The 27,855-nt window shown below is 35.8% G+C and overlaps 1 protein-coding gene across 7 annotated transcripts; it reads left to right on the forward strand.

Moving 5' to 3' along the window:
- The first annotated feature begins 2,885 nt into the window (after positions 1-2,885).
- PNISR (PNN interacting serine and arginine rich protein) lies at positions 2,886-27,096 on the forward strand. Of its 7 annotated transcripts, none has more exons than XM_061206904.1 (13): positions 2,886-2,961; positions 9,823-9,903; positions 11,740-11,858; positions 13,311-13,499; positions 14,869-15,092; positions 16,571-16,742; positions 17,877-18,067; positions 20,754-20,891; positions 22,065-22,164; positions 22,895-22,948; positions 24,026-24,196; positions 25,441-26,527; positions 26,775-27,096. In XM_061206904.1, the coding sequence occupies exons 3-13, from the start codon at positions 11,771-11,773 to the stop codon at positions 26,803-26,805; spliced, it is 2,445 nt and encodes an 814-aa protein (XP_061062887.1). In that variant the 5' UTR covers positions 2,886-2,961; positions 9,823-9,903; positions 11,740-11,770; the 3' UTR covers positions 26,806-27,096. The 7 variants fall into 7 exon arrangements, with proteins under 7 accessions (XP_061062887.1, XP_061062886.1, XP_061062884.1 ...); XM_061206903.1 differs by lacking the exon at positions 2,886-2,961 and adding an exon at positions 3,353-3,435; XM_061206902.1 differs by lacking the exon at positions 2,886-2,961 and adding an exon at positions 3,636-3,723.
- Positions 27,097-27,855: the final 759 nt, after the last annotated feature.

A 27,855-nucleotide genomic window follows, 5' to 3' on the forward strand; every position in this document is an offset into this window, starting at 1 on the left:
GTTTATTACAGGATATTGAATATAGGTTCCCTGTGCTATACAGTAGGATCTTGTTTATCCATTCTATATATAATAGTTAACATGGTCCATTGTTAAATAACTGAATTATTATTGTATGTCCTCATATTTCATTATGACACATATTCTCACTACTTTCTAGGAGATACTTAAGTAAGAATTAAAAGAGTTGTAATTTATTAAGAATTTAAACAGTTGTTTTAAGAATTATTATTATTTAAGAATTAAGGGCTTCCCTGGTGGCACAGTGGTTGAGAATCCGCCTGCCAATGCAGGGGACACGGGTTCGAGCCTTGGTCTGGGAAGATCCCACATGCCGCGGAGCGACTAAGCCCGTGAGCCGCAACTACTGAGCCTGCGCGTCTGGAGCCTGTGCTCCGCAGCAAGAGAGGCCGCGATAGTGAGAGGCCCGCGCACCGCGATGAAGAGTGGCCCCCACTTGCCGCAACTAGAGAAAGCCCTCGCACAGAAACGAAGACCCAACGCAGCCATAAATAAATAAATAAATAAAATTTTAAAAAAAAGGAATTAAAAGAGTTGTAATTTTTAATAATTTGCTTGTAGCGTATTAGCTTTATATACTTTTTAATCCTCCATTGTAGTTCTATTGTGGTAAAGTAGATGTAACATAAAATTTACCGTTTTAACCATTTTTAGGTGTACAACTCAGTGGCACTAAGTACATTCACAATGTTTTACAAATATCACCATTTCTAGAACCCTGTCCTCATCCCAAACAGAAATTCTGTGCCCATTAAATAATAACTCCCTCTTCCTCTCGTCCTCCAACCCACAGCAACTGCTATCTGTCTCTATGAATTTGCCTATTCTAGGGACCTCATAAAAGTGAAATTATACAACATTTGTCCTTTTGTGTCTGTCTTGCTTCACTTAGCATAATCTTTTCAAGGCTCATCCATGTTGTAGCATGTATCAGAATTTCATTCCTTTTTAAGGCTGAATAATATTCGATGGTATGTATATACCACAGCTTTAAATAATTTTTAATTATATAAGTTTCATATACACAGCATTATAATTCAACATCTGTATACACTACAAAGTGATCACTACCACAAGTCTAGTTACCATTAAATAATTTTTATTCTTAAATTTTAAGATGGATGTGATATGGAACGTCATAACACCTTAAAGGTTCAGATCTCAAGAAGTAGGAATATTTCTTAATTCTGTTTCTTTTCCACATCTCATTTAACTTTTTTCCACTTTACCTTAAGGATAACTTGTTTTCATAATAATGCAAAGTACTAACTTGAATATATCCTCCCCTTCAAACACTCTGCAACGAGGGCAAGTTAATAAAAAATTTAACTTACGAAGCGCCCTGATTGTTAGTCATAGACAGCAGATTGCAAAGACTGGCAAGATGGCAACTGTTACTGCACTTTCTAATCAAGGTGCAGAATGACTAGACTGCAGCAGCTCGTGTACACGATAGCTGCTCAAATAGACACTTTAACACAAAAATACATTGCGAGAAAGTCTGGTGTTGAAATACATGTAAGTGCCTGATGTCTCCTTCGAATCCTAAAGTTACAGGGAAATCCTAGGTGAAAGTAATGAGGGAAAGGAAAATACGGGACTGTAAAACTCATTTCCTGGTCTGGCAAACAGTGATTGCTGAGAGTGCCTCATTAAACTGGTAGAAGGAACAAACGTGAGTTATTTAATAATTCTCTCGTTCGACAAACGGAGAACTTTCTGTATGCTAAGCAGTACGCTGGCCAGCTGGAGAACAGAGATGGGAAAAACAAAAACCAAAAAACTACCAGAAAACTGCTTCAACTTTACTAGGGAAACAAGCAAACAAATACAAGATGATTATAGAAAGTAGGAACATATGAAAGTTTCTCTAGGGCAATCAGGTTTCACAAGGAAGATAGAATGTTTCTCTGATTAGAATGTTTCTCAGAGAAATAAACTTGAAAATCAGGCCCTGGGCAAAAACTTGGAAAATGATCACAGAGCAAAATCAGAGACGACCGCTGAAAATATGTGGTAAATGTCCTAGTTTTTGTTCCATAAAGTGATTTTAAAAATCATACTAGGGAATTCCCTGGCGGTCCAGTGGTTAGGACTCCGTCCTTTCACTGCCCAGGGTCCATGTTCAATACCTGTTGGGGGAACTAAGATCCCACAAACCGCAGGGCTGGCCAAAAAAACCCCAAAATAAATAAAAATCGCACTAGACTGTTGTGTCGTCCTTTTTTGTGTGTGTGTGTGCTTTTTTTTGCGAAATTAGGGAAAGGGTCAAAGGAACCAAATTTTCTTTTTGCCTCCAGTAATACTATGCACTCACATTATTGTGTTGGTAGAGGTGTAATTAGTTATCGTTTCTCCCAAGATGAAGTTGTATTTTGTGGGCCACTTGGACTTGAGGACCAGCGAATCTTTAGCTGTTGAGGACTTTGTTCTAACGCTGATGCAGGAGAATCTGGGTTTCAAGTGTTTCTTCAAGAAGACTGGATTTCATGCAAACAGGGTCTATTCTCACGTCTATCTTTATCTTCTTTATTCATCTAGATGTATTCGTAATATTTTATTTCTACTGTTATTTGCTATTTCTTTTGCACAATTCCCAATGAAACAATTTAGATACTTGGTGCGCAAAAGTTTCATGTTACTCTCTAGAAAGGTACTTTCCAATACTTATTTCCACTATTTATTTTCCAATGTATCTTCGGAACATCTTTGTTTTCTTTGTAGCTTCTAGCCTGGAAATCGGTACTTTTGATACCTGAACGTCGTTCGTATTAAAACACCATGGAATCAAAGTATTCCATTCGAAGAACTGAATTGCATAAGTCCTGTCGGGAGGCCATCTTGTGGTTGAGAGAACGGGGCAGCAGGACGGAAACGGGACATCTCCGCCACTTTACCCTAAAGGTCCCGGGGAAGCAACGAAACAACGGGAGTAGCCGGGTAAGGCCGAGCTGAGCAAGTGTCCCCGGAAGAGGGCGCTATGTTTTCGAGGTTAACAAAGAGTGACCGCTGCGGGGGTCAGCTAAGGTCTCCGCTATAGCTACCATCTACACCGGTCACTTCACCAACGTCCGGTCTCCCTGGAGGCGGAGCCCTCGGAGGCGCTCCGTGAGACCCAAGTCGGGAGTATTCCGGAAGTTCGGGCCAGACTCTGGTCGGTATGAAATACGGCTAAGGGCGCACCGAGCAACCCGCCGGAGTTGGTTCATTTGACCCTGGGGCCCCTCCGTAGTCTGAAAGGAGTGCCGCGAACTCAGCCACCTTTTCGGAAGGGAACATACTTCCCCTTGAAGGAGGATCACGTTGCTAAAGTAAAAATTTTGAGCGCGCTCTGTACAGAACACGTAAACTCTTGGCTTTCTGCCCGCTGTAAAGATAAAAGTGGGTCGGGCATGGCGCTGGCTACATTAAAAGGTAACGTACAGGAATGTCCAGACATTTGCATGATGTTGACTACATAGTCGAGGTGGTTTTGCCCATAACAAAAATGGCGTCGAAACATGTTACCCGGGTACAGTCACGTGGTCAAAGACCTGGCTGGGGGACAGTATGGCTTCAGATGACAAACGGATGTTATTATTCACTTCCGGGTGAGACTAATCGGGCGCCATCTTGTCTTGTTCGCGAAGAAGTAGAAGCATCGAAAGGGTTGGAGAGGTATTATAGGAACGGTGGCGACACGGTGTTCCGGAATCAGAGTGGGTAAGTGGAGAACGATTAGGCGTGGGGACTTGCCGGGTCATTAGAACCTTCTTGGCTTCTTTGGCGAAGGTAGCATAACTTAAACACGTAGGCTGCGTACGCTGCTTGGCGCGACTGCTGGAACCTTATCTCCCTTAAAGCGGTGGCGTCCGCCTGACTTGGTGAATCACGGCGCTGCTCCCGGTTTAAAGGAAATGTTCGTATTAAAGAGAGTGCTCGCGATCTCTCCCTCTAACTGTGAGAGTTCCCTCTAGGAAGAGAAGGGAGTGATTGTTGGGCTCCCGACCGGCCGTTAAGCACTGCGCGTGCGCAGTGGGAACCCCCCTTATGGGGAGGGGGTGCAGGGGAGCAGAGGAGGCGGGGGCCCGGACCTGGACCTTCTCTGCTGTGCACCTCCGACTCCGCAGGCGCAGCGGAGGGCAACTGTGTCCTTTTAACTACAGTTAGGTTCCTTAGTTTGTATTATCCTCGTGTTTTTAAAGTCACAGATACTATGTGTTAAGTACTCTTTGGGAAAGAAGGAGGTAGCCTCCAACGTTTCAGTTTTATTATCCTGTGATGGATATTATTGTCATCTGAACATCATGGGTACTCGACACATTTTGGTTGTTGGTGGTTAATTCATAGAACAACAAAATAAACTTGGAATTTCCGATTTGAGTGCAGCAAGGCAAATGCAACAAAAACCAGAACCCTGAAGGTGTTTTGTAAGGTGTTACGACGTGGCTGTAGGTAAGGTAACAGTAAATCATTTCTTTTAAGATGGTCTTGATTGAGACTCTATGTTAAAATTTTGTTGTTGTTGTTGTTAATAGACTTTACTTTTTTAGGACAGTTTTTGATTTACAGAAAAATTGAGCAGATAGTACAGAGTTACCATATAAACTACCCCCCAACCCCCCACAGAGAGTTTTTCCTATTGTTAACATATATTAGTATGGTACATGTACATTTGTCACATTGAATGGACCAATATTGACACATTGTTGTTATTTAAAGTCCATAGTTTATTCACATTTCCTAAGTTTAAACCTAATGTCCTTTTTCTAGCCCAAGATTCTATTTAGAACACTCTGTAACATTTAATTGTCATGTGTCCTTAGTCTTCTTTGGTTGTGACAGTTTTTCAGGCTTGTTTTCTATGACTGTGACAGGCTGAAAATTCATACAGTGAAGACCTAACTTCAGTGCTTCAGAATATGACTGTATTTGGAGATAGGGTCTTTAAAGAAGTAAAATGGGGTCATTAGGGTAGGCCCTGTGTGCTATAATGGTGTCCTTATAAAAAAGAGCAGTACACAGAGGGAAGACCACATAAAGACAAAGGTAGGAGACAGCCATGTACAAGCCAAGAAGAGAGGCCCCAGAATGAAACCCACCCTGATGACAGTTTGATCTTGGACTTCTAGCCTCCAGAACTATAAGGAAATAAATTTCTGTGGTTTGAGCTACCCAGTCTGTGGGACTTTGTTAATGGCAGCCCTAGCAAAGTAATACAGTGACCTTGACAGTTTTGAGGGGTACTGGCCAGGGATATTGTAGGGTGACCTGCTATTGGAATTTGTCTGATGTTTTTCTCATGATAAGACTGGTATTAGGGGTTTTGAGGAAGAAGATCACAGAGGTAAAATGCCTTTTTCATCACATTCTGTCAAGGCTACATACTATGAACATGACTTATCATGTTGATATTGACCTTGATCACCTGCTTGAGGTAGTGTTTGTCTAATTTCTCCACCGTGAAGTTACTCTCCTCTGTCCACTCCCTCCTTTCCATATTGTACTCTTTGGGAAGGAAGTCCCTTTGCACAAAGCACACTTAATGAGTGGAGAGTTAAGCTCTCCCTCCTTTAGGGTGGAGTATCTACATAATTTATTTGGAATCCCTCCGCATGGAAGATTTGTCTCTTCCCTCCAACTTATTTATGTCAGTAAGGATTCAATAGATATTTATGTCATAATTTGTGTTATAATCCAGTACTACTTTATTTTGTTGCCCAGATTGTTCCAGTTTTGGACATTGGTAGCTCCTTCAGTTGTCTACTGTGCACCTTTGACATGCCCCCATCTTCCCCCTCCCCCTTTTTCTGAGCATCTTCTTACTTCCTGGCACTACAAGATGCTCCAGGCTCATTTTGTATATTTCTTGCCCCAGTTCTAAGAATCAGCTATTTCTCTAATGATCCCTGATTCCTTTCCTTTGTTAGAGAATGGTATTAGAACCAAGATAAGTGTTCTTGTCGCCACTGGGGGGTTGTTTCCTTTAGGCTTTTTACATTTCTTTTTCTTTTTTTTTTTCTTCCAAATTTATTTTTCAATTATCACTTGTTTTTTGGTATCTATAACCAAAGTATTCAATTCTCCAGTATTTTTTGACTACCTCTCTTGAGCTGCAGACTACAAAGTATTTCAGTATATACTAAAATGCATGTCACATCAGGTATCAAAAAAGGTTACTACGTTTCAAATAATTACAAGATTAACTTCGTTAGTGCCATTTCCACCTAATGTGAATTGATCCAAATGAATTCTTTTTGACTTTGAGATCCATTACCTGGAGTGTAAGACTGAAAGGGCAGGGGAGAAGAGGATTGTTGCGTTTTGTGGTTTCTAAACTTTGTGTTTGATGTGAGAAACATCTCTCTCTTCTTTTCTTTCTTCTCTCTTCTGTCTCTGCTCTAGGGGAGGATCCTTCCTTGCCTCTTTCTAGTTTCTGTTGGTTCCCAGCAATCTTTGGCTTTCCTTGGCTGTAGACACTTTATTCCAGTCTCTGCTTCTGTAGTCATGTGGCATTCTTCCTGTCTTGTCTCTTCTTCTAAAAACACTAATCATTACTGGATTAGGACCCGCTTTAATCCAGTATGACCTCATCTTAACTGGACTACGTTTGCCAAGACCCTATTTCCAAATAAGGTCGTGTTCACAGTTAATGGGAGTGGGGGTAGGACTTCAACATATCTTCTAGGGGGACACAATTCAATCCATAACACTAGTCAAATTCATAAACTAGATTTTTATAGCTCTGTGCGATAATGTGCATAATCTGATGCAAACCCTGGTTGTTGATCTTTCTGTTCTTCCCAAATCCCAGTTGTTTCCAAGGAAATAGCAATTAATTTAACCCTGTAAAGGGAAAGTCTTGTAGCCTGGCTCATCAATAATCACATTTCTCTGAACTTGAGAAATGGAGCTTAAGAATCTTTAAAATTAAGGCTAAAGGAAGAATGAATCAATTGGAATTGATTTTTGATGTTATAAAGTCAGAGTAGCAGTACTAGAGTGTCATCTTCATTGTTGAATGTTAATATATTTACTTGATAATAAATTTCAGTGAATGAGTAAAATATTTTACCACTTAATATGGGCAGAGCACTTTGGAGAATTCAAATAACTATTAAGACATTTCCTTTGCCCTCAAGAAGATTCTCGTTTGAGCCAAGACGAAACACGTGAAGTTTTTCATGACCAGCTTCCTGATTCTTTGTATCTTTAAAAATGTATAGTAGATTTATTTTGAAAAATACACACTCATGGTTAAATAATTCAAAGAATATAGAAAGATAGAGAATAAAAAATTAAAATTAACTCATCTCTGTTTTCCCTCTCCAGAGCTTACCAATTTTAAGAGGTTTTTGGTAATTTAGGAATTTTCTATACTAAATTGCGTTCTTCTTTAAAAAAAAGGAACTTCAAGAGGCATCATTATTCATCCTGTATCACATAATTTTTTTCACCATACAATTCATAATACAGTTCGTACATCAGTGTATGTCAGCATATAAAAGTCTACCTTATTCATTTTAATGGCTGAATAGGAGTCCACTGTATGGTTCACTCTTATCTCACCTACTGCCCTTTGAGTGTCACTGAAAGCAGATGTTCACTGCTACAGACATGCTGCAGGTTTTTGAGTTACATGGTGTGTATGCTCATCCATGGTTTTAAGTCCTTGAAGTGGAGTTGCTGGGTCAGAGGGATGATTATTAACAATTTTGATAAAATACTTTAATGCTAACTTGTGTTCCAAAAAGACTGAACATTTGGTGTTTTACCTACGCCCTTGTTCAGCACACCCTCTGTAGCCAAATAAAGTTTCTCAACTGCAGATTTAATTGAAGCATTTTATTAAATAGCTTCTAACTTCTTACTTCCTTGAGTTTTACTGTTACCTTCTTTGATGCGTTTTATTCTGCTCTGTTTCTCACAGTTTCACATCCTTTCCATATTTTTCTCAGCCTAAGTGTATCAAACATTGTATTTGAATAATAGCTTCTATAAAAACTTTAGGGGGAAAAGAGCTGTGGAAAGCATAGTAAAACTAGAAGTGGTTGGTTTTAACAAACAGAAAAATGGCTACAAATAATACAGATCACTGTTGAAAATATGCAAGTAAAACCTCTTAGTGCGTAGGAAAACATGGAAGTTTTTGTTTTGTTTTAATAAAAGCTGCAACCTATGATATTGTGAGAAGTAGGGACATTCCAGAGATAAAATGAAATCTGGATAAGTCTTAGATTGCTTTAAGAGAAGAAAATGGAATTGAGTAGAAGTGGATTGGCTTGATCACCCGTCCCCACCCCCAGTTGTAAACTTGAGTGCTATCAAAAACAATACTGAGAAAGTCTTAGTGGTGATATGACCACTACTTATTGAAGCTTTCTGTGCCAAGTTTTTATATGTTTCCCATTTAATCCTCACAATAACCCTATGAGGTAGACATTTATTACATTCACCACTTTACAGATGAGAAAACCAAGGATTAGAGAGTAGTTAATTTGCCCATATTCACACAGCTAGTGTGTGGTATAGGCAGGCATCATGAACCAGGGCTTGCGTTCTTAAGTCTACTTGACAAGTGGTAATCAGAAAACTTAAAAGGGGAATTGAAAACGTTGGCCATGATAACCATTAAACAGGAGTAAGTAAAAGAAACTTAGAGTGATTTCTAGAAAAGTAAATCTATGTATTGGAAATGATGATAGGGAGTCAGTATACATCATTTTCATCATTAAAGTGGTTTTATTGTGTGCACATCTATTTGCAACTCCAGTAGGCACTGTATAGAGCTAGTTATAATGCCTACATTGTATGAGTTTACAACCTACGACAGAAAAATCTATGCACTGAACTCTGATGTGCCATTAGAGCTTTGGAAAACATAGCAAGCTCTGCTTACACCAGCTTTTTTGGTTCTCCTGTATATAGGTCAACAGCTTTCTTATTAACCTTTAAAAGTAAACAGAGGGAAAGAAGAACCTATAGACCATTCGTTTATTCATTTGTTGTTTCGTGACTGCTGGTCACTTGCTTTAGGACAGCAAGAAGCTGTCTGGTACCTTTGGAAGGTAAAAAGATGAATACATTTGTCTTTCTATCAGCTTAAAAAAGGTCTTAATCTGGGTATTAATCTGGGGACTTCCCTGGCGGTCTAGTGGTTAAGACTTTGCCTTCCAGTGCAGGGGGTGCAGGTTTGATCCCTGTTGGGGAGCTAAGATCCCACATGCCTCATGGCCAAAAAACCAAAACATAAAAACAACAGAAGCAATAATGTAACAAATTCAATAAAGACTTTAAAAATGGTCCACATCAAAAAAATCTAAAAAAAAAAAAAAGTATTAATCTAATGGGAAGAAGATGAAACCGTTTGAGGGACAAATTGTTCTCACCTTGCTGATGTAATTTTTAAACTTAGAATTCCATAGAAAAATCTGAATTTATTATCTTATTTGTACCATTTAAGTTCATATAAGATGGAAGAAATCTTTTAAAATGTTTGTTGTTCGTTTTTTTCTCAGCATATATGACAGTTCCTAAATTGCTTGACATTATTTTGTATTGTTAATGAATTGTTCAAGTAAATAAAAAAGATATTTTTGAAAGAAAAATGTTTTTAAAGCTTTGCCTTCTCATTTCTGATGTACCTGTTTCCCTTAACTTTATAATGGTAAATCTTTTCTATTATAAAATTAATGGAAGAGAAAGTTCAAATTAATTTGGAGATGATCACACTTCCGTGTTGCATCTCTAGAATTTATTTTTATTAGTTCAAATAGGTCTTCATAATTTAAGTGCAAACGTACACTTTTTTTTTTTTTCCAGGGCATAAGTAATCTTGCTGCTATGCTTCCAAGCTGTAGTTCTGAATCAACCTAAATTTTAAACAGAAGGTGAACCTCTGAGGTCAGTCAAAATAGCAGTTGGTATTTCTTCTGGGTGTTGCTCTTTATTTATTTATTTGTTACCTTTTAATTAAAGTTAATTAAAGTTTTCAAGAGTGCTAATGAGTTATTGGTCTTTAAAGGGCTTTAAAGGTATAGTTGGAAAAGAGGAGAGGGAAAAAAGAGAGAAAATCGGAAGAGAGATTAGAAAAAGAAGTATTTTTAGCTTGGAATTGATACCCAGTACAGTTGTTGGCCTCAAGTGTGGTACTATTTAGTGCCTATTTTGGCATATTCTAATAATCCCATTATAATAGAATATATTAATACAGCTAGAAGATAAGTGCACTTGACTCATAAGTAAACAAGGTATAACAAAGGAATGCATCTTTCCTAATTCACAGTGTTCTTCGATTGAGAGGTCAGGATCTGCCATTGACAGAACTATGTAACTCTGAGAATGCTGCAAAGACTGTGGTTGCAAGCTCTAAGAGCCTGGATTGTAGTAGCCAATTGTCGTATTAAAGTTGGTGTCTGTTACTTCCTTAATATCTGGCTTTCCCACTTTTTGTGACACTGCAATAAATACTAAGGCATAGTTTTGTATTGTTTTTAGAATAGAGGAAAGGGTCAGTCTGAAAGGATTCATTTAGTAAACATTTATTTAATGCCTACTATGTGCTAAGCCCTGGGGTACAAAAATGAAGAAACATACTCTGCTTTGTGTGTGTGTCATTGGTTCTTGAATAGGGTTGTATATCAGTGTTGGATGAAGTACAGAGATAAAATGACTGTAAGCGTTTAAAACTTTTTATTATGGACGTTTTCAAACTAGTTTACAGATAAGTAAACTAGTGTGATGAACCTCCCTGCCCCCATACTCATCACCTAGATTTAATAGGTATTAATGTATGTTTTTCCCCTCTACTTTTCCATGTTAATTATATGTTAAGAAACCTGGTCTTGGGTAGTTCCCTGGTGGCCTAGTGGTTAGGATTCCGGGCTTTCACTGCCGTGACTGGGTTCAATCCCTGGTCGGAGAACTGAGGTCCCACAAGCTGCGCAATGCGGCCCCCCCCCCCGCCCAAAAAAAGGAAAGAAAAGATACCTGGTGTTCTGGACTGTCTCACCTTCTAGATTTGTCTGATTGTTTCTTTTGATACTATATGGCCAGTACCTTTGTCCCCTAATAATTCCTTTACACTGAAAGTGAGAGCCAAAAGCTCAGCTGGATTCAGGTAAACATTTTTGGTGAAAATATTCATAGTGATTCTGGGGACGTAATTTTGTATCTCGTGAGGAGACACTTAATAATCTGTAGGGATGATATTTCGGCAACCTTTGAATTTTTGATTTCCCATCAACTTTTCTTCTAAGACTGCCTGAATCAGCTGTTTTTATTAGGTTTGACAATATGGCACTTTTCTAAATCTTTTCTACCTTCTGCATTCATTAACTATGATTTATAAGGAAGAGTTTTCCTTCATTAGCTAGAGCTATTTGGTTATCCTCTTCAATGAGCCTTGGTTTGAGGGAGACTAAATCACTTTTTTTTTATAATCTTCAAAATAATTACATTTCCAGAGAGTTATATTGGGAAAAATTAGATTTTTTCCCCCTTTTGAGCTAAATTGAATAGAGCTGTGCTTGCCCCCAAACTCTTGACGTCAGCATTAACATGAAATTTTCTACTCTTGCTTGCCAACTAAAAAATTCCAATTGCCTTTGGCAACCTTTTGAGCAGAATTTTAGAGCTCTGATCACATAAATGTATCATCATATAATAATTTCTGATGTGTGAGCTTTAACATTAAAGAACACTCATTCTCATTTTTAAACTATGTTTATTTTGTTGAAGACAGAAAATCAGATACACTTTAAAAGTCAGGATGTGGGATCAAGGAGGACAGCCTTGGCAGCAATGGCCCTTGAATCAACAACAATGGATGCAGTCATTCCAGCACCAGCAGGATCCAAGTAAGGAAACAAATTGAATTTGGGGAGCGGGGGAGGTGGGTGTATAGAGATGAGTGGGACATAGGCACTGGGATTAAGGGAGGTAGAGTTGGGATTGGTTTATTGGATCATTTTTATGGTCAGATTTTAATTTTTTCTTGTAAATAATCTTACCTAGCATACATATTAGGGAATGGATTTCCCTTTGGAAGATTTCCTCAAAGAGTAGAAAGCTTTATGTAGATTTTAATATTTTTAAAACTGATTGAGTTCTTGTTTTCTAAAGAAAGAGGAAAGTCTTTCTTAAATGTGTTGCTTAATCATACTTTTGTTAATTCGGAATCTTAAAATTCTGTGTAGATCATAGTCAACTGATGGTATGCTCTATCATTTTTAAATTTCTCTTTAATATGGCATATTTCAAGCATATACAGATGTAGAAACGAGTATAGGGAGCCCCCATTTATTACTTAGCTCTAGCAGTGGTTAATTCGTAGCCAATTTTGTTTAACTGATATGACCCTTTCCACTGTCCTGCCTTTACTGGGTTAATCTTATCCTATTTCTTTTTTTTAATAGCTACATAGCATTCCGTTATAGGACTGTACTGTAATAAATCCACTTTTAGATGATAGATTGTCTGTGACTATTTACTTTTTGAAGTCATTCCCATAATTTTGTGTATGTACCATTATTACTTGTGCAGTTATTTTCTTAGGAAAAAAAATCTAAGAGCTAGGTTTGATAGATCACAGTTGTACATTTAAAAGTTTTAGATATACATTGTCAAGTTTAACTTCATTTTCATCAAAATGTATGAGAATGTATTTAATCTTTGCTAAACTGAGATGTAAAAAACTATCTTAATCTACTTTGTTTACTTTATTAATAGAATTAGATCTTAAAATGTTAACTATAGATATTTGATGAAAGGAGGAACTTTAAGATAGTAGAAACAATGAATTTTGAATAAAGAATGGCTAAGAAGTTGTTAAGGAGATATATTTTGACTAGAGAAGGGAATTAAAGATGCTAAAGAAGGGTGACTGAGAAGGAACAAGAATAGCTATCTATATTCACGTGAGGTATATAGGATCCAGAGTAGACCTGGATGGGACCTGTTAGAGAAAGAGTGAGGTTAATCATTTGTTTTTATAGTGGTTTAAAAAAGGGATAAGAGTTTTTAAAAATTCAGTAAACTTAAGGTGCAGGGAATAAATTTTCTTATGAGTTAATATTAGAAATTGATTAAGAGTGTTTTTGTGGATGTCAAGTAATTTTGAATGTCTTAAGTAATTTTTATTATTTTGTAGCCTGAATATGGGTTATTTTTGTGTATTTTTTTCAACTATAACATTCTGTAATATTTAAAATCTAGTAAGGAATAACTGAGAAGCTTGTTTTACATAGAGGCACTGTTCTTTTAGCTCCTACATTCTGAATGCCAAATTCTGCTATGTTAAATTATGTTAGGCCAGATTGACTGGGCTGCATTGGCTCAAGCTTGGATTGCCCAAAGAGAAGCTTCAGGACAGCAAAGCATGGTAGAACAACCACCAGGAATGATGCCAAATGGACAAGATATGTCTACAATGGAGTCTGGTCCAAACAATCATGGGAATTTCCAAGGGGATTCGAACTTTAACAGAATGTGGCAACCAGGTTTGTTGTTTATGTTTTCCAAATTTTAGGACTATTTTTTAAATAAAATGAGGATTAAAATTAAATTGTTTAATTTGCTTAGTTTTATGACTTCTTGAAATTAATGCTTCTTAAAGACTAGGCAGTTTCAATTAGATTTGACCTTGAAATTTTGTGGTTAAAATTATTCTATACTCATCTGCTAGCATTGTGGCACTCAGTTTGATTCTTTTCTTGGTTCTTCATTCCTAGGCTGACAGGGGCTGGGAACACTGGAAACCTCACTTGGCATCTAGGGAAGAGAGCATTCTATGTCTCTCTGTTGCAACCTCTGGCCTTTTCAGCAGCAGCACTGGCAGAGCAAAACATGTCTAGTCTCTAATTAAAGAAAAATTGTGTCACTATGTGACAAATTAGTCTGTCAAATATACTCTGCCCCTACCATCCACCCATCTCTCTCTTCCCTTTTTTTCAGATAGTGAAGATCTTCCATAAGTTTTTATCTGTTTATTTTTTTTGTTTGCTTTTTTACTTCACAGTGTGATTAGGTTCCTTGATGCTAGTTCAGTTTTCTATGACTTGTGTTATTAATTATTTTTAACAGTCACTTCACATTTTTATAGGTGAATCTTATTTTGATTATGCTAATGGTGAAGTCATAGCTCCTTTTCCTTATTAGTACTTATTATTGTTTCTCAATGTAAGAATGGAAAACTCAGGAAGTAATCCTGTAATATCACTTTTAAAAGAATAACGAATATTCTAATCTTTAATACTGGGAAGTAGTTCATTTCTAGTTTTCTGGAGTCTGTGCCAAATTTTCCCACATTTGAAAATGTTTTGGTTCCTAAGTTCATCAGTGATTCACCCTGGCATTCCCACTTCCCCAACTCTACTCTGCTGGTGTTCTTTGTGTCCCAGGCAAGTGATTTACCTCTGTGTGCCTCAATTTCCCTTCCTGAAATTGGCAAAAATAGTACCTGATTTCTCCCTACCTCACAGGGATGTTGTGAGGATAAATGTGTTCATGGAAGAAAGAAATTATATAAAAATCTCAAGGTATTATTTTTATGGTATTGTTACTGAACAGAAATAGAAAAATTCAACAGAAAATTGCTTTGGATTTTGTTATGTTAATTAAAAATAATTTTGGGCATTTGGTTTCTATTTGTTTAGGATATGAATTAGAGTGGAAGTTAGCTCATTCTAATTATTTATTAGATTAATTCATTGCTTATTTTTAAGATATGCAAAAGAAATTGGACCAAGAAGTCATAAATTTTTTAATCTGTTTCTTTACTGAAAAATGTAGCTTTCTTGAGATCTTAAAGATGTGTGCTGATTTTGTTATAACCCCTGTTGAATGTTTTTATGCCTAAATCCTGAATAGAATGGGGAATGCATCAGCAGCCCCCACACCCCCCTCCAGAGCAGCCATGGATGCCACCAACACCAGGCCCAATGGACATTGTTCCTCCTTCCGAAGACAGCAACAGTCAGGACAGTGGGGAATTTGCCCCTGACAACAGGCATATATTTAACCAGAACAATCACAACTTTGGTGGACCACCCGATAATTTTGCAGTGGGGCCAGTGAACCAGTTTGACTATCAGGTGAAAGATATTTTGTTGCTTTAATATTGTAGATGTGCACGTAATCCATTCTTTGGAGGTGTCTCATCAAGAGTACCTAAGATATGTGTTTCACTTTTCAGTCTTGTACAGATAAGCACATATTATGTCTCAAAAAAGTTATCAGTTTTTGAGTATTAAAATCATTAGATTTTTATTTTCTGGTTTTTTATTTGCTTAGGAAAATGGTATAAAGGATTGTTAGGGAAAAATTTGGATAAAACGAAAAATGTGTAAGTGCAATAGCTATATGATGTTTTGTTTTCTAATTTATAATTTCAAGATGGTACTTTTAAATATTAAATAAAGTTTAGAAAATGCACGGTAGTTGAATACATTATTTATCAAAAATAGATTATGGTTAAGACATGAATAAAATACATGAAGAACATAGATCATCTTCCTAAATGCAATTCCTTCTGCTATGTAGAGTTGAGACATTTTCTAGTGTTGTCATTTTTTTTCCATTCTGACATGACATGTTTATGGAATTGTACATAATTTTCTTTGTAGCATCTAATTCATTCCTAGGGACATAGAACTCTATGGGGAATAGTGTCATTAAGAGGGGCTGTATTTTCTCTAATCACTCTGCCAGGGTCCACCCTTAAATTATAGTGCTAGGTGTCATTTTGAAATAATTGATTGCAATCGTTACCTTTAAACTGAGCTATCATTTAAAATTTTGGAAAAAACCCATATGTTATTTCACTAATTGTATGGATAATGGGCATAATCATAAACAGTATTCACCTTGAGACAGTAATCCTCTTATTCATACACATTCAGATACTTTTTATATATGAATATTTGGTATACAGATAGGACAGTTTTTGTTTGTTTTGAAAAAATGTAGTAGTGCGGAGCTTCTACTTACACAACATTTGCTTGGTAGATCCCCATGCTAACAAGACAAAGAGCTCTGTTGGCATCTGGCTTAGAAAAGCCTCTGAAAATGGCAAAATTACAAAAAAAAAATATAATGTAATGATTCAGTAGCTTTTATCTTAGCTTAAAATAGATATTTCTTGCAAGATGATAGAAATAAGTTCATAACTAGGAAGTTGGAATTGATTTAAAACTTTTTTTTCCTGTGATTTTCTAGTTACAGAAAAACTGACATTTATTTGATTTTTTGGTAGTGGAAGGATTAGTTTATAAATGGATTCAGAATGAAAAAGCTCATTTATATATCCTTTTTTATACTTCTTGAATGTAGTGTATTATCAGCTGGATTTTATATGGCTCTTTGCATTTACATAGGCAGAAAATCTTTATCTTTCTTAAGAAAAGTAAGCCTAGGTTCTTGGGGCTACAGAAATATCGGTGGATATTAGAACCATGGAATTCTTGGATTTGCTGCACACATGGATTTCTACTGTCCCAGTTCATAACACACGTGTGTCCCAGAGAGTATATTGTATTAATGTGAAGAAAAATAAACTGCAATACTCTTTCAGCATGGGGCTGCTTTTGGTCCACCGCAAGGTGGATTTCATCCTCCCTATTGGCAACCAGGACCTCCAGGACCTCCGGCACCTCCCCAGAATCGAAGAGAAAGGCCATCATCGTTCAGGGATCGGCAGCGCTCACCTATTGCACTTCCTGTGAAGCAGGAGCCGCCACAAATTGGTAGCTATTTAAGTTTAGTGAACCACAATTGGCATGATTTTTTGATCATGTAAAAAGGATGTTTTATTTTCTTAAATTGTTCTAATACTCTGATATGTTAGGAAACGATACTTTAAAATCCTATCATTTTATAGTCATAAACCTTAAAATTACAAAAAAGATGCTATCTAAAATCTTTAAAGTTTTGAATATTTTCCTTTAAAATGAATCTTTACCTTAAACTCCAGATTTTGTGATGAAATTGAAATTTACTGTGATCATAGCATGTTGATATTTCTTCAATGTTGATAGCTACATTATGCCAGTATATGATCAGTTCCCCCTTTAAAACCTCCTGTTTGTTCTCTCTCTATGGACTCTTTCCACTCTCAGTTCATCTGATAATACTGCTGTCAGATTAATTTCTTTATTTCACTTTACATAGTTTTTGGCAGAAAATTTTAATTTTTAAATAACATAATAGAACTAGTTTATTGCAACTGACAAGTTACATATTTACGTTCCTTTTTATCTGGAAATCCAAATCTAGCACTTAATGGACATTTAAGTCTTTCTTTTTTTATCACAAAGTAGACATTTTAGGAAGATTCTAACTTCTGTTTTAACTTAAGGAATAATATTAGTTCAAATGAATTCTTACTGTGAAGGCTTGTGGTTTTGTTTAATTCTGTTCTGTTTTCACATTTTAGGAAGCAGCATAGTGTAACAGTTGGCTCTGAATTAGGCCACATCAGTACTTATTGTCTTTGTAACCTTGAGCACATCACTTAATCTCTTTGAGCCTCGGTTTCCTCACTTAAAAAGAGATGGAGTAATAGTAGTGCTCTTTTAGGGCTTTTTGGGATTAAGTGAGATGATGGACTTCCCTAGTGCCTTGGCACATTATAAGCATTAAGGCAGTGTTCACTCTTGCTATTAAAAGTGATGATTTTAAAGAAAAGCGTTATGTTTAGTGGATTGTTTTTATTACCACTGCCTTGCTGGAGAATGATAGTATTTGTCACTAGCACTCAAACGGCACCAGAATTATTTTTTTTTAAGTTACGAAGATTGTAGAAATTTAAGAATAAGAAACTCATGCATTAACGATTTTTACTTAGCTGACTTATGAATATTTTGTCCCACGTGAAACAGATGCAGTAAAACGCAGGACTCTTCCAGCTTGGATTCGAGAAGGTCTTGAAAAAATGGAACGTGAAAAGCAGAAGAAGTTGGAGAAAGAAAGAATGGAACAACAACGTTCACAATTGTCCAAAAAAGAAAAGAAGGCTGCAGAAGATGCTGAAGGAGGAGATGGCCCTCGTTTACCTCAGAGAAGTAAATTTGTAAGTAGACACTCCTGACATAAAACTCCTTGTGACATCTGTGTGAAAAGTTAATTGACTTTTTCTGTCTTATTTGACTTGGTATGATAATCTCTAGGTCCATCCATGTTACTGTAAATGGCATTATTTCATTCTTTTTTTATGGCTGAGTAATATTCCATTGTGTGTATATGGAATATTACACATGCACACCACGTCTTCTTTATTCATTCATCTGTCAGTGGCCATCTAGGTTACTTCCATGTCTTGGCTACTGTAAATAGTGCTACTGTGAACATCAGGGTACATGTATCTTTCTGAATTAGATTTCATCTTTTCTGGATATATGCCCAGGAGTGGGATTGCTGGATCATATGGTAACTCTATTTTTAGTTTTTTAAGGAACTTGCATACTGTTTTCCATAGTGGCTGCACCAATTTACATTTACAATTTACAAATATCATATCATTATATGTGGAATCTAAAAAAAAAAAGATACAAATGAACTTATTTATAAAACAGAATAGACTCACAGACATAGAAAAACTTATGGTTACCGAAGGGGAAGGGTGGGGGGAGGGATAAATTGGGAATTTGGGATTAACAGATACACACTACTATTAAGTAAAATAAACAACAAGGACCTACTGTATAGCACAGGGAACTTTGTTCAATATCTTGTAATAACCTATACTGGAAAAGAATCTGAAAAAAATATGTGTATACTGAATCACTTGCTGTACTCCTGAAACATTGTAAATCAACTATACTTCAATTTTTAAAAAGTATTGAAATAAATAGATATTAATTTAGCTTATAAAAAAGTATTAGAGTAATGTCCTTGAGATTACTTTCAGTAAGTATATTGGAGATTGTTTTTATGTATGTATTGTTGAGGGTAGTAAGGAGAAAGGGGACAGCAAATTTATAAAACATTTCATTCCAGAGAGAAATTATTAATTGGGGTGCTAGATAATAGGTTTTACCTTGACAAACAAATCTGTATTCTTTTGTTGTAGTACAGCTAACTCCCTAGTGATGGACTCTAAAACAAAACTATACTTACACCAAAGGATGTAATAACTTTCATAGTTTTTGACATAGGCACTGAAAGTAACAAAGTTTTAACTCTTTAAATCTCCATCAGTGGGCTTCCCTGGTGGCACAGTGGTTAAGAATCCGCCTGCCAATGCAGGGAACGTGGGTTCGAGCCCTGGTCCAGGAAGATCCCACATGCCGCGGAGCAACTAAGCCCGTGTGCCACAACTACTGAGCCTGCATTCTAGAGCCCGCGAGCCACAACTACTGAGCCCACGAGCCACAACTAATGAAGCCCGTGCACCTAGAGCCCATGCTCCACAACAAGAGAAGCCACCGCAATGAGAAGCCCACCTACTGCAGCGAAGAGTAGCCGCTGCTTGCTGCAACTAGAGAAAGTCCGCGCGCAACAATGAAGACCCAATGCAGTCAAAATAAATAAATATTAAAAAAAAAAAAAAAAAAGAACTCCATCAGTTAGATGGCATGAGTGGCTTAGAAATTTTTTTGTTTAGCAACAGTATGCTCCTAGATGGTATGGCAGCCACAGCACTGGCCAGTATGCAATTCAGGAAATGGTTCTTCCTCCCAAGGCCATTTTCTGCTTCAGAAATAAGTCTCAAGGACAGCAAATTAACTAGACTTAAGCAGATTGGCTTTGCTTAAATTCCATGAGTGCCATAAATTACTTTTATTTTTTAACAAAAGAACCATGCCAAAGATGTGATTTTATCCTGGGTGTTATACCGGTAAGAAACAACAGGATGCCACTATTAAAGTTTACCTTTAACAAAGAAAAAAAAATTTTTTTCAATCTTTACATGAAATAGTGGATTTTCAGGTTTGATGTTTTTTTTTAAGTTTCAAAAAAACTGTTTGGAGATTATCCTCCCTCTCCTCCCAGATGCCTTTGGACTTGTGTTACATGTATCTTCCCCTGGTTCAGATAGTCTTTCCATAGTTGTATTTAGGTGATCACCTTGTCTTTTACTTAGTAGGATTGTTAAGAATGACTATGGAATACTTCTTTGCTTAAAGAAGAGTCCCCTTTTTAAGGTATGCTATCTGGATACTGAAAACTTAAAACCATTCAGAGAGACAAACTGCTGGTATTTCCTCTATCTGAAGTAGACCTCATTTCTTGCTTATCTGTCTGTTACGTAGCTAAAAAAAGCAAATTGCACTAGCCAGCTGAGATCTGGAAACTGACTTTAGATTTTTAAGTCACATGATTTTAGGTAAATAGCTTACATTTACGGCTGTAAAAGTTACACTGAATAATATGACTGTGGTGCATTTATCCAAAATTCTACACGCCACTCATGTCAGGACCATCATATATAATGGATGTTAATTAAATCAGTCTCTGGGCCTGATGTGCTTCTAGTTATTTATAAAATAAGGTGAAACTTAACTAAGGAAAAAAATGGAAAAATAATTGAAATTGATCCTCATAAGTCATCTTGTAATCTTAATATTTCCTCTCAGGTAACATTTTAAATTATCAAATGAAATCTATAGCACAAAAATGTAATTTAGAGAAATTTCATTTTTATATATCTGTTTCATAGACTTTAATTTGGGGTTTTAAAATAGAATATATAAGATAATTATTTTATATTATAAGCATGAATTTGGGCTACCCGAAAGTGCTATTACTTTTTTTAGGATAGTGATGAGGAAGATGAAGACACTGAAAATGTGGAGGCCGCAAGCAGTGGAAAAGTGACCAGAAGTCCATCTCCAGTTCCTCAAGAAGATCAAAGTGAACCAGAAATGACCGAAGAAGAGAAAGAGTATCAAATGGTAGAATGTTAAACTTCTTACCTTTACCATGTACAGGCTTAAAAAAAATTTTTTTTTAATTGAGGTATAATTGACATGCAACATTATATTATAGGGTTTATCTTGTTTATAATTTTTTAAAATTATTGGTTGGCTATCTTAAACTTGAGAGAGAACTTGTGAAACAGTTATAAAATGTATATTTGCTGGGTGATAATGTCTGCAAAATCCAAGTAACATAATACGAAGTCACAGCTTATAAAGCAGTTATTTAAGCACATTTTTAATTAAACAGTGTTTTACTACATGAGACCCAGGAGAACATTTATTATTTATTATTTTTCTGAAGTGTGTTTTTTGAATACTGAAAAAGATTAAAAGGCTGCATAGAAAAATAAATTTAGGAAGCACTGGATTGAACACAGTTAAACATATTTCTTCATTGCAAGAATTCTCAAAGCCTTCAGCGCCTATAATGTGTATTGTCAGTTTCTGAGATTGGGAATATAATGTGCTGCGTTTCTCGTATTGAAAGACCAGTGATATTTGAAATGTCTTTAGATGAAGCTGATTCAGTATACTCTTATTTTAGTAGATGAGTAATCTGAATCCCAGAGAGGCTCACATTTGAAACAGCTGTTGGTAGCCAAACCAATGCTAGAATCCAGCCCTTATTTCAAGTCTACTGTACGCTGTGCTATAGTAATCAAGAAAAAAAGGACTTCATCTCACAGAATGGAATGACTGCCTTTTTGTTATTTTCCTTGTTCTTTTCCCCTCAAATTTTACTTTGAGCTGAGGGTTAATGTAAGTTCCTAAGTGACATAAGAAACTAGTATTGTGCTGCTTACTAATAATATTATTAAATGAAGGGATAGTCCTCTCAAAACACTTGTGGAAACTTTTATTAATAGGGACTTTAAAAAAATGTTTTGTCTCTAGAATTAGAATTCAGTTTCTCTACTATGCAGATAAATTCATATATATATTTTTTAATCCACATGATTTTAAAATTTTTAAAGTTTTGATAATACAGTAATTTTCAAGATACTCTATTCCTTGGAATAGCTGGTCTGATCTCTTCTCTAAAAATGTTTTATGAAACGGCTTTGCCTTTTAATTTTTTTGAAAATGTCAAACTGTATCAGTAACTATAATAAATTAGAAAAAAACATATAAAATATCCTTCCGTAGATGTTGCTGACAAAAATGCTTCTGACTGAAATTCTACTGGATGTCACAGATGAAGAAATTTATTATGTAGCCAAAGATGCACACCGGAAAGCAACGAAAGGTATATTGTGGGTGTTCTTGGTTCTCTTTTTCTGGGGGTCTTTTGGTTTTGGTGGCTACTTTGGACTTTTTTTGTTGTCCTTGTTGAATTACTAGCAGATTTTGAATAGTCTCTTGCATGTTTTAACTCTTTGGGAAAGGTTAGATTTGTAGACACCATATTAAAAACTATACAGATATTTTTGTTTTATCCAACTTACCTGAGCACAGATTAGCAATTTTGCTGTTTTTCTATAAAATGTATTGTGGAAAATTCTTGATGTTCAATTTCACCTGATTTTTTATATATATATAGATACCATGGTATTGGTATATGATTTCTAATACAATTAGTTTGCCTAATGAATTATGAACCTTCAGAATTTTCACAGTTTACCACTTACAATTTTTACAGAAGCAGCTAATGTCCCCTCCCTCACTCATATTTTTAGTAACACTTAAAAAGTATATTGAAAGAAAAATTTAAATTATGGGCCATACCTCAAAAAAAAAAATACCAGTGTACTGGTCAGCATTTTTCCTCATTATCCACCAATTTCAGCTCACATCAGAATTATAATTTCAAGGCCAGACATGCTACTGGTTTAAAATGAATGTTATGTTTTTAATGTTTCTTCTCTCCCCAAAAAGCAGCAATAGTAGTAGATTTAACAATACCATAGACTCTCATGACTATGAAATCGTGGCTATTTGTGTTAACATGTTGTTCCTGTTGTTGATGTGATACAAAGCTCCTGCAAAACAGCTGGCACAGTCCAGTGCACTGGCTTCCCTCACTGGACTCGGTAAGTGTTCTCCTTATTTGTGAGAGGGCCTTAAAGGGAAAAATCACACTTACCTTGTCTCTCTACGTGTTCTGTTTTGAAACTGTACTAGTCCTACACAGTTTATAAAATTTAGGTTTTAGGGTTATAGCCTCTAAAAAGTTTGCTTTTTTTTTTTTTTTTTTTTTACTAAAACATTCACAGTGGGATTCTTATAAATGTGGTGGCTAATTCATAGTTTATTAGTAGAAGTTATAATAGTTCATAATTTAGCCATGATAGCATTTAAGCTCACTTTCAGAATTATTACATACATGCCTTAGGGAAAAACCTATCCACTAATGCTCTTAAGGACCTTTATTTAGATTGTGTTGCAGCAAGTCAAGTTTTTACGTAGAGGAAAGGGTTTATCTTACAGCATGATAGTAGTGATGTGTTCGTAATTTGCAATTTGCATGATATATTATCAAGTATATAAGAGCTTGAATTTGCCTTTTCCACATCATCATTTCAAATTAATATTTGTGAGGGTCAACAGAAGTGGGTAAAACCAGATGCCCGTGTGATTTTGTTATGATTACTATTTAGATCACTTCAGGGTGGGGAGCAGTTTTAGCACCATACCATTTGTGTATCAGTGAGAATTACAGTATTCCAACTTTGTTAGGAAAAAAATATTTAGCATCCCTTGGATTTCTAAGCTTTGAACAATGAAAGAGTTAATTTTAGAAATATTTTCAGGATCATCATAAATTTGAGTAAGATAGTTTGAATTGATTATGCTTTAGTAAGGCTTTGTTACTGCCCTGTTAAATGGCTTTGTTGGTTAGCATGCACAGTAAGACAATCATTTTCAAGATTCCCTTCTGGTGAGAAACATGAAATATTCTTGAAAGAATAAGATACTAAGTATCAGTTTTCTTGAGGATTCTGTGTTCTCCTTAAGCATTGTAATTTATACTCCTCCCCACCCCGAATAAGCATATTCTTCCAAGAAAAGGCAATGAAAAAAGAAATGAGCTTTCTTCTCGGGCCTGAAAAAGTTTTTAGTGCATAGAGTAAGTTTGACATATGATAGACTGGGCTTTATGCACACAGGTGGACTGGGCGGTTACGGATCAGGAGACAGTGAAGATGAGAGGAGCGACCGAGGCTCTGAGTCATCTGACACTGATGATGAGGAATTGCGGCACCGAATCCGGCAAAAGCAGGAAGCTTTTTGGAGAAAAGAAAAAGAACAGCAGCTGTTACATGATAAACAGATGGAAGGTATATCTTTTAGACTCAGTGTTTGTACAGTTCTGTTCATATTTCTTTTTATTTTATAACCAACTTAAAAATACCAAACGATAGAATCAAGGCTAGATTATAAATAATATGTGATGTAACTGAAACTAAGGTTTTTTGGCTCATTTGCAGTTTTTAGCAAAGTTAAAGTCAAAACTGATTGTAAAAAGTTATAGTTTATAAAAGTTTTTTTGTTTTGTTTTGGGAGATATTAGTTCCATTGGCTGTAAGTTAAGCTATTTAGTGTATTTTTATTTCTTATTAAAGTTCTTAACGGGACTACCCTGGTGGTCCAGTGGTTGAGACTTCACCTGCCAATGCAGGGGGTGCAGGTTTGATTCCTGGTCGGGGAGCTAAGATCCCACGTGCCTCAAGGCCAAAAACCCAAAACATAAAACAGAAGCAATATTGTAACAAATTCAATAAAGACTTTAAAAGTGGTCCACATCAAAAAATCTTTAAGAAAAAAAAAAGTTCTTAAAATGAAAAGACTTTTGAAAGGGGAAATATATTGTAAACTATTGAAAAGTAATTTGTAGCTAGCATATTTAAGGATAATAGAGGACTTTTTAGAAGGTTTTTTATGTAAAATGCTGTACATGTGTACAGTTCTTAGTTTATATAATGATACTAGGAGTAATGAAAGAATATTTATTTAGAATTTCTTTTTTGAAAAATCTTATTTGGACAATTTGAGAAGTAATTATTAAGAGTTAACAGCCAAAAATTCCATATAAATTACTTACTTACCTTCAAGTTGCCTTACTGTACAAAAGGGAAATCTTTTCTTACTTGCTTTACTGTACCTCTACACTTTGGTACTCTATTGCTGTACTGTCCAGGAAGGCAGCTAACTGCATGTAGCTATTGAGCATTTCAAATGAAGCCAGCCCAAATTGAGATGTGCTGTAGGTATAAAATATACACTATATTTCAAAGACTTTACATTAAAAAAAAAAAAAGCAGAATATCTCAGTATTCTTTTTAACATTACATGTTGAAATGATAATATTTTTTATATGTTGGGTTAATAAAATATGAAAATTAATTTCACCTGTTTCTTTTTAAATGTAGCTGTTAAAAAACCCTGAATTGCTTATTGCATTCTATTTCTGTTGAACAGTGCTGCTGTATTTTTGTAGTCTGATAGCTTGAAATTTGGTAGCATGGGAGTTTTTTCATTGCACGTTTGCCTTTCTTACTGTTTTTGTCTTTTTCTGTTTCAGAAGAAAAGCAACAAACAGAAAGGGTTACAAAAGAGATGAATGAATTTATCCATAAAGAGCAAAATAGTTTATCACTACTAGAAGCAAGAGAAGCAGATGGTGATGTGGTTAATGAAAAGAAAAGGACTCCAAATGAAACTACGTCAGTTTTAGAACCAAAAAAAGAGCATAAAGAAAAAGAGAAACAAGGAAGGAGTAGATCAGGAAGTTCCAGTAGTGGTAGTTCCAGTAGCAATAGCAGAAGTAGTAGTACTAGTAGTACTGTCTCTAGCTCTTCGTACAGTTCTAGCTCAGGTAGTAGTCGCACTTCTTCCCGATCTTCTTCTCCTAAAAGAAAAAAGAGACATAGTAGGAGTAGATCGCCAACAATTAAAGCTAGGCGTAGTAGGAGTAGAAGTTACTCTCGCAGAATTAAAATAGAGAGCAATAGGGCTAGAGTAAAGATTAGAGATAGGAGGAGGTCTAATAGAACTAGCATTGAAAGAGAAAGACGAAGAAATCGAAGTCCTTCCCGAGAGAGACGTAGAAGTAGAAGTCGCTCAAGGGATAGGCGAACCAATCGGTCCAGTCGCAGTAGGAGTCGAGATAGGCGTAAAATTGATGATCAACGTGGAAATCTTAGTGGGAGCAGTCATAAGCATAAAGGTGAGGCTAAAGAACAAGAGAGGAAAAAAGAGAGGAGTCGAAGTATAGATAAAGATAGGAAAAAGAAAGACAAAGAAAGGGAGCGTGAACAGGATAAAAGAAAAGAGAAACAAAAAAGGGAAGAAAAAGATTTTAAGTTCAGTAGTCAGGATGATAGGTTAAAAAGGAAACGAGAAAGTGAAAGAACATTCTCTAGGAGTGGTTCTATATCTGTTAAACTCATAAGACATGATTCTAGACAGGATAGTAAGAAAAGTACTACCAAAGACAGTAAAAAACATTCAGGCTCTGATTCTAGTGGAAGGAGCAGTTCTGAATCTCCAGGAAGTAGCAAAGAAAAGAAGGCTAAGAAGCCTAAACATAGTCGGTCGCGATCCATGGAGAAATCTCAAAGGTCTGGTAAGAAGGCAAGCCGCAAACACAAGTCTAAGTCCCGATCAAGGTAGTATACTTTTTAAAGTATTTTGTCTGATTTTTAAAAAAAAAAAATTTGACTGAATTTATGCAAAGTTGAAAGTGTCCTTTCTCTCTCTCTCTTTAATAAACTCAGTTTGGTACTTGATAAATGATCATAGTCTTAAGTAATTTTAGAAATCCTATATAATATTATTTATTTGAAAATTGCAGATTCTTTAGTATAAAATACATTTTTATTTTTAAATTTTATCTTTTCCCTTTCTTTTTTTCAGATCAACAACCCCTCCCCGTCGTAAACGCTGAGGAATGATGTGGCAAGAATGCCATGATGTTTAAAAAATTCCATGAGTTTTAAGGGCTTGTCTCATTATAGAGGCACATTGTGGCTGTGTAGGTGAAACCAGAATTTTTTTTTTTTTTTTTTTAATCTGTAAATAGGTGTACTTTTTCCAAATGCTGCTCCAAGTTACTTAATAGGATTTCTTTGTATTACATTTTTTCAAAAAATAGTGCATAATAAGACTATAAACATGCCATTCTCTTTCAGCTGTAATGTTCTTAAAATTATTCTTGAATGTACTGTGATGTCAATAAAGCTCTTTAGTTCATTTTTGTTAACCTCTTGCACATTAATTTTATGATTTTAATCTAAGGAACGTACTTTTATAAAAAGGCAGCTGGAGTTTTGTATAACAGGTTTTAAAGGTACTTCCTCTCATCTCCCCCAAAGAAAATGGTTTTAAATTAATAGTTTATCAAAATCTGTAAATTGTACCATGGATTTTTGTCAAATTTCAACTATAAGGGTGTAGAAGAGGGCCAGAAATAGATCTTTACGTTCATTTGGAAGCATTTGACAGCTTTCTAAACTTTTCTTCTTGTTTTGGGGATTTTCAAGTAATATGATCTCTGTGTGTATAAAGTATGGTTCACTCCTGTAAAATGAAATTGCTGGAATCAATCAGAGCAGTGCACCATTAGAATTATTTATAAGGAATGACTGTGTTTGACACTAGCAGCAGTGCAAGTCTGGAACTATATTCTGCAGTTTCCCACTTCTGTTTTAAAGCATATTTTAAACACTTTGGGGTTACTATAGAACTAAAACTCACAATTTGATATATTTATTTATATTTTTAAAGTATAATATGACCTCAGCTCAGTGGAGGAATACTGTATTATTCAGGTTTGTGTCAGTTTCATAACATTAAAATGATCTGGTTTTGTCAGTTTCTTAAAAGTATGATCAGTGAGTTGTCTAGCAGTTTAAGGCAGTCATAACTTATGAGTAAAACGAGGCTCTGCAGGCACTGAAATGCTCAACTGAAATGCTTTTAGGGTCCACTTTATATG

Source organism: Eubalaena glacialis, chromosome 12, assembly GCF_028564815.1.
Source record: "Eubalaena glacialis isolate mEubGla1 chromosome 12, mEubGla1.1.hap2.+ XY, whole genome shotgun sequence".
NCBI lineage: Eukaryota > Metazoa > Chordata > Mammalia > Artiodactyla > Balaenidae > Eubalaena > Eubalaena glacialis.

Coding starts and splice junctions, on each gene's coding strand:
- PNISR (XM_061206901.1), top strand. CDS start 3,581: ATGACAAACGGATGTTATTATTCACTTCCGGGTGAGACTAATCGGGCG. Junction 16,743..17,876: donor GCAGGAGCCGCCACAAATTG/GTAGCTATTTAA, acceptor CACGTGAAACAG/ATGCAGTAAAACGCAGGACT. Junction 18,068..20,753: donor TACCTCAGAGAAGTAAATTT/GTAAGTAGACAC, acceptor TACTTTTTTTAG/GATAGTGATGAGGAAGATGA.